The sequence below is a fragment of the Grammomys surdaster genome, unplaced genomic scaffold (genome assembly GCF_004785775.1).
Source record: "Grammomys surdaster isolate TR1022 unplaced genomic scaffold, NIH_TR_1.0 169, whole genome shotgun sequence".
Classification (NCBI taxonomy): domain Eukaryota; kingdom Metazoa; phylum Chordata; class Mammalia; order Rodentia; family Muridae; genus Grammomys; species Grammomys surdaster.
Window position 1 is genome coordinate 9863770 of NW_021604617.1, and position 6857 is coordinate 9870626.

The 6857-nt window shown below is 54.2% G+C and overlaps 1 protein-coding gene across 2 annotated transcripts in view; it reads right to left on the reverse strand.

The window, feature by feature from the left end:
• Nfkbie (NFKB inhibitor epsilon) overlaps window positions 1-5578 on the reverse strand; it is a 7278-nt gene extending 1700 nt beyond the window's left edge. For both annotated transcript variants that reach the window (XM_028766706.1, XM_028766705.1), the window contains exons 1-5: window positions 4968-5578; window positions 2691-2793; window positions 1867-2089; window positions 1096-1184; window positions 706-945 (exon numbers count right to left, since the gene is read on the reverse strand). In XM_028766706.1, the coding sequence (XP_028622539.1) occupies window positions 706-945; window positions 1096-1184; window positions 1867-2089; window positions 2691-2793; window positions 4968-5344 (1032 nt within the window). In that variant the 5' untranslated portion in view covers window positions 5345-5578. The remainder of the gene's footprint in view (window positions 1-705; window positions 946-1095; window positions 1185-1866; window positions 2090-2690; window positions 2794-4967) is intronic.
• Between the last annotated feature and the right edge of the window lie 1279 nt (window positions 5579-6857).

Genomic DNA, 6857 nt, shown 5'->3' on the forward strand with positions numbered 1-6857 from the left:
CCTGCCTCTGCCTCCCAAGTGCTGGGATTAAAGGCGTGCGCCACCACCACCCGGCAAAATGAATGAATCTTAAACAAAAAATTTTTAAAAAAGTCTAAGACCTGAAAATCCCAGGTATCTATTTATATGAAGACATTTGCTTCAAGACACATACAGACGTGTGTGGAGGCATTGTTCCTCCTGTTCTCCCAGGCCTCACTGTGCCATTGTCTTCCATCTGGTTAGCTTCACTGAGTCACTCCTGTTGGAGTCTATGTTTGGGCTCCTTGGGCCTGACCAGCTTAGGAAACTGGTCATAGGCTGGAGTGGAGTGGGAGGAGGCAAATACAGCCCAGTATGTCGCAGTTGGTAAAAAGTAGTTCTGTTTTACCTCCAGCAGTTTCAGGGGACTGAGGAGTTGAGGTAGGAACTCATGTCGCTTAGGCTGGCCTTGAACTTGCTATGTAGCTGAAGAAGATCAGTTTTTTGATTCTCCTCCCTCCATTTCCTAAGTGCTTAAGTAACAGGCACATGCCATTTTACATGTGGTGCTGTGTATTGAACCCAGGGGCCCTTACGTGCTAGGCAAGCACACTGTCAACCAGGTTACACCCCGAGCCTGACCCCAGCACTGTTACCTGGTGAGCATCGTTTGCCTAATAAATGTGCCTAACTCTGTTACGGGTGAGAGGCTCTGCAAAGCAGAGAGGTATGTATGTCTCTTACATCCTCAGCCAGGTCCTGAGGTGTCTCATCTTCTACGTTCAACAGCAGGGAGTCAGCACCGGCCTCGCACAGCGTGGATGAGATGCTGTTGAGGCCCCGGCCGGCTGCCAGGTGCAAAGGTGTACACCCATTGAGCATCCGGGCATCTACCCGGGCCCCAGCCTGGAGCAGGAACTGAACCAGGCTGCGCTCCTGGGTTTCCACGGCCAGGTGCAGTGCAGTCTTTCCACTGGTGCCCTCCTGCAGAGGAACAAGGATATCAGCTACCCATGTTATGAGGCAGTGTGCCCAGCCTGTGCTCTGGAGATGGGCTGTCAACATGTTTGACCCTGGCAGGGGACCTGTGGCTAGAACAGACGGTGGCAGGTGGTGGACCTGGTGGAGCCTCACCTGCACATCAATGTCGGCTCCATTCTGAAGCAGCAGTTCGATGAGTGGTTGGTTCCTCTGCAAGGTGGCAATATGGAGACAGGCCAGACCTGGGGTGGGAGAGGACCCGGGGACTGCTGTTCAGTGTCTACTGATCCTTTTCTGCAGGGACTACCCTGCCCTTTAGCCTCAAGGGACCCCTGCCTACTCAATGCCTCTAATCACAGGACTATTAAAAATACAACCTCCCCAAAATCCCCTCAGAGGTCTGAGAGGAAAGGAACTCAAAGTTTCCACTTTTTCGGTCATGTTACTGAAACTTTTATGCTTCAAGGCTCAGGCTGCTGAGTGACAGGCCCAAACACACACACAGTCTTCCAGTACACACACCCACCCCTGCTAACTCTAGACTTTTACCTTCAAGCCCAGGCAAGGCTCCTCAGAGCTGTTTGGGGAATCCTCACGCCCCTCAGTCTCTACCCCCCTTCTGGCCTAGAACCTCCTTCCTTTCCCCAACGTTGCTTATAATAGAGATTTAGATTATAATTTACATCCTTTGTCTCTTTTGAGTCTCTGCTCAAAGGCTCCTGGCTCTGAGGATTTCCCTATAAATATTACCCTTCATCCCTGCCACATTCCGGTCCTCCCCCTCCTCTAGTCTACCACAGCACCCACTTCCTTTACACACACACACACACACACACACACACACACACACACACAGAGTTCACAGCGTGTTACTTATCATTTCCTTCCTTGGTCTTGCTCACAGGTATAAAGTCCTGTTCGCACCTTGCCAGTTCTTCAATTGGAGGTCCAGGGGATGAGAAGGCTGTCTGCCTGGCTCTGGCTGCTCCTCCAGCAAGCAGCACGCACAGGCCAGATTCTGGCGCTGACAGGCTACATGCAGGGCTGTGTCACCGTGTTGATCCTGCAGAATTCGGCTGGCTCCCTTCAGCACCAGTGCCCGGACGATGTCTGGCTGGTCCAGATGAACAGCCAGATGCAGTGCTGTCTGTAGGCGTAGAGGGTCACAGAACCACACTGTAGCAGGTTCCTACCCCTGAGAACATGTGGGGATACAACCACCTCTAACTCCCTGTAGCCTCTCTGAAAGTAGCTGTAAGGGTCATGGTTGGGTCTTCTGTGAAATTACTCCTAAGCCCCTCCCCAAATACTTGGGACCCCAATTCTGGAAGTAGGGTGAGGAAAACAGTGCCTTTCCCTTAATCCTTCATCCCCTGGGGAGATCTGTAACATCCTCCAGGGTTTGTCTGCAGGGGCTAGGTGAGGGGAGGAAAGACAGAGGAGCCAGGCCCGGCTCCCTGACAACTTCCCCCTTTAAGGCTCAGTTAAATTGTCATCTCTGATATGCAGCCTTCCTTGCCTGACCCACAAAGAGGCCAGACCCAACTGACGCTGGAAAGGCCTTCAATACACTTGTCACTGTGCTGTATAGTTAGGTACCAGTGATGAGTCTGTGGGCACCTCATGGGCAGATGCTGCTTCCACCGTCTTCATCTTTGCATTGCAGCTTCTGGCACCGTGTCTGGCAGATGGTTTGGCTGCCAGGGATGGCAACAAGTATCTGGGCATAGCCTTCTCTCTCTACTCACCTGGTAAAGGTTGTTCTGAATGTCCAGGACTTCCTGGGGCAGGAAAGCCAAGCAACAGAATAGCACTGACGGAGCTTCATGAATTACTGCCAGGTGGAGGAGCCTGGGGCAGGAGAGGGGTAGGGTCAGAGCCCAGGTCAGAGAGGAGAAGCTGGCATCTCGGGGTTAGAATGGACGAATCAAGCTCTAACTAGCTACCCACAACCAAGCAGGTGCAGGAAATGAGCATCTAAGCCAGGAAGTGAGGGGTTGGTACAGGAAGCCAGGGATTCTGGAGGTGGGAGCTCCAAGCTCGGATGGCTGGACCTGTGGAGGGCCTTGGCTGGGTGGGCATGTGGGCAGGGTGCTGACAGGACAAGGGCCTTCCTGTCCAACTTGCCCACACCCAGCTCCCTTCTGCCCCCAGGGCCTTGCCAGGCCAGCTGCGGCTCAAAGCTAAACTGAAAGCGGCTGCAGGGACACAGAGGGGGTTTCCAGGGCTGAACTACCCACCTCCCCACAACAAGACAGGAGGAGGCAGATATGGGGTTCCCCCAGCAACTCAATGTCACACATTCCAAGGAGACAGCACCGCATTTCGAACTGCTGCCTTACCCACTAGTCAAGAGGGCCATTCCTCAGTCTGCAGGAGCCATATGGGGTCTGGTCACAAACCCTCCCCTAGGTACAGCTCCAAGGGGAGTTTGGTGAAGTGCAGAAAATAGGTCCGATGGGGAGCGGGGTTACAGGGGTTGTAAGTTAGGGCCAACGGGGACAGCTGGGATGGGAAGTTCCAGTCTTGGGGTTTCCCCACATCAGGTGGGGAAAGGAAAGCCAGGGTTAGATGGTCTGGACCTGGACAGCTGCCTTGGGGCAACTTGGCTAAAGGCCTGTCTGGGGTAGGGAGGGGGATCCTTAGGCAGGAGGGGGGCAAGCTTTTGCTGTAGGCAGGCAGTAAAGGAGGCCAGGGGGGAGAGTGACGGAGGGAGGGAGGAACCACTCTGGAAATCCCCTCGGCCAGGGCCTGCTCTCTGGGTCACATTCCTGCAGACACCTCCCTTTCTCCCTCAGCGTCCCCTCCTCCCACCCACTTCCTTTTCCCACTTCCACACTTCCCATAGTCTGGCCACCTCCAAAGGAGGGAAGATAGATGTCTGCTGGGGAGCCCTGAAGCTTCTCCACAAACACACAAACACCTGTCTCTAAGCAGAGAGTGTCTGGGCTGCAGCTCAGAGGCTAACTGTGGAGGGCAGCCTGAGAAGCTGTGCATGGAGCTTCCAAGAACCCTGAGGTCCTGGGCTAAGGGTCTGTGCCTGGTGCACGGAATACGAAGAGGCTTACCACCCCTCTTCCGCTAACAGCGTGGAGACTATTTCGGCCGGTATCCACCCAAGACCCCTACATCTCCACCAAGCAGGGCAGGGCAGGTTCCCCTACATTCCAGCGTATCTCATCTACGACTCCAGCTGCCCCTGCTCTGTCATCTGCAAACCCCGTCACCTCTTCTGCACTTGATACCCTACACACTTGATAGCCTCACGGTCCAGCTGCACCTGACTCCGGCTGGGCCTGGGGGTAGGGGGGGAGGAAAGGAAAGATCAAGAGATAGGGCAGTAAGGAGAATTTGGGGAGCTCAGGAGGTGCAGGGTGTTGGGGAGGCTGACGCCAAGCCATTACTTCCCTTTTCTCAGCTGAGGAGGAAGTGAGATGGGCCAGCCAGCTGGCTATCCTGTTTGTTGGGGGCAAGAATTCTCAGTCTAGTCCTTCTTTTGGAACCAATTCCAAACAGGCACCCAGGCAGCACCCTTATTTCAGGCTTCCTGGACTCAGATGTCAACCTGTAATCCTGGTGCTGTCTTTTTTTCCTCTGGTTAGGGTGTTCTGAAGTGAGGCACTGGTATCCCAAATATTGAGCAAACTGGGACACCCCTTCCCCCAATAAGAAAAACAAAAACTGAATTGGTTGCTGGGGGAATTCCTCTTCCCAGGGGTGGGTCACTGGTAGATTTTCAAGATTCTGGCTGGTGTTCTAGGTTACAAGGGCCCTGCTAGCTCTGTCCACTCCCAAAAGAGGTGATGATGTCTGTTTTTTTTTTTTTTTTGTCTGAACCTGGCTACAGCTTAAAAGCAGGCTGTAAATTAAGTTTGGAGTTTGGAGAAAGGGACTGACCCTTCCAGGGCGGGTGCTGTAAGGGTCTGTCCTCTCGGGTGATGAAGTGGTGGTGGGTGCCCAGCCAGTTGCAGCTCCTAGGGAGGCTCTGACTGAGCATCCTGTCTCAGCCTAGCGAGGTTACTCACGTGTCTCCATCCTCAGAGATGTATGTGAGTGCCTCGAGTTGCTGAGGGCTCAGCCCTCCCGCGGGGGGCAGCGGCGAGCCTGGGGCGGGCGGGCTTGGATCCTTGGCTTCGGGTCTCTCCAGCAAGGGCAAGGACTCAGTGAGAGAGGAGGAGGCATAGGTGGAGTCGGCTCGCTCTCCATCCGCATCTTCCTTCTCCTCTGGTTCCTTGTCGGTCTCCGGAGCACGGCTCCAAGGCTGTGGGCAGCCGCTGTGCGATGATCCGGAGACTGGGGCCGCAGTAGGCTCGGGCAGGGAGCGCAGAGAGCGCAGCGACTCTATGCCGGAGTCGCACTGGCTGTCGTCCGCCTCGTCCGGCCCCTTCCGCGCATCCGACATACCGGCCGAGCCAGCCCGGGGTCCAGGGTCCAGCGGGATCTCACTCGGAGGTGTGCCGCGCGCTTTTCCGGGTTTGTGTGTCCGCCTAACAGAACCAGAGTCCCTCCCCGAGCGGCTTCATTACCTGGCTGTGCAGGCTCGGGGAGCGGACGAGAAAAACGTGAGGTCCAGCAGGGCTCCGGCCAGGTCCACCGCAGCTGAAGAGTCCCTAGTCAGGTCTTCTCTCTCGCCCCGCCCCCGGGCCCAAGAAGTGACCACCAGCCCCTGCCACGCCCACAGCCCCGCCCCTCCAAGGAGCTTCCGGGTAGAGCCCCGCCCCTCCGGAATCCCCCTGCTTGCTGCTTGCGTAGGCAGGGAGTCTCTGGTTACCGGTCTTGACTCACTTCTGCGTGGTTTGTTTCGCCCATTCATTCATTCATTCATTCATTCATTCATTCATTCACTCATTCACGCACTCTTCCCCTTCCCTTTTATTTCATTCACTAATTCCACGTGCATTCGTTCGTTCCTTCTTTTTAGTTCTGTGGTGTCGTCATTCATTTAGTCGTGCAGTTGTTTAAAAAGTGTAATTTTTTTGATTTTTCTGCATAAACTGGCTACTTTGTGGGGAGTGTGTGAAGGTTGGTGGGTGGTGTCTTAGCGTTTCTATTGCTGCAATGAAACACCTTGAACCAGAAAGCAAGTCGGGGAGGGAAGGGTTTATTCGGCTTATACTTCAAGGTCATAATCCATTATCAAAGGAAGTCAGGTCAGAAACTCAAACTGGACATGATCCTGGATGTGGGAGCTCATGCAGAGGCCATGGGGGTGGGGGTGGGGGTGGGGGTGGGGGGCGTCCTGCATACTGGCTCGCCCCCCATGGCTTGCACAGCCTGCTTTCTTATAGAACCCAGGGCCACCAGCCCAGGGATGGCACCACCCACAATGGGGTGGTGGGCCCTTTCCTTCAGTCACTAATTAAGAAAGTGGCTTACAGCTGGATCTTACGGAGGCATTTTATCAAGGTTCCCTCCTTTCAGATGACTATAGTCCCCATCAGGTTGCCTGAGCAACCACACAGATTGGGGGTGAGGGCTCTGCTTGCTACCCTCTGCCTATTTTTTCTCAACTTCTCTTGCCTTTTCACTTTTTTCCAATCAGTTCTCAGAGGGATTGGTAAGAGGGGGTGTACCTATTATTTTTAGGGGAGCAGCTTTTCCCTGGGAAATCGTCATAGACAGTCTCCTGTGTCAACTCCCCTAATCACAGATTTGACAGGAGGATATGATTTGGGGAAGTGGGTTTTCCGGGGCAGACTTATCTAATAAGTCATGGTGGTCATGGGGTTTCTTCTTCCTTACAGGGTGTGCACTGGCTTTTGGTGGGTACAGGAGATAGCTATCCCCCAGTAGTCAAAGAAGTTTAGTTCCTCACAGTGGGGACAGGATGGGGAGGCCCCAACACTATTGAAGTCTCCACGCTAGCCCTGAAGTCTTTCCCCTTCCTTCCTGCTTTTCCTCAACATACTTAGGAT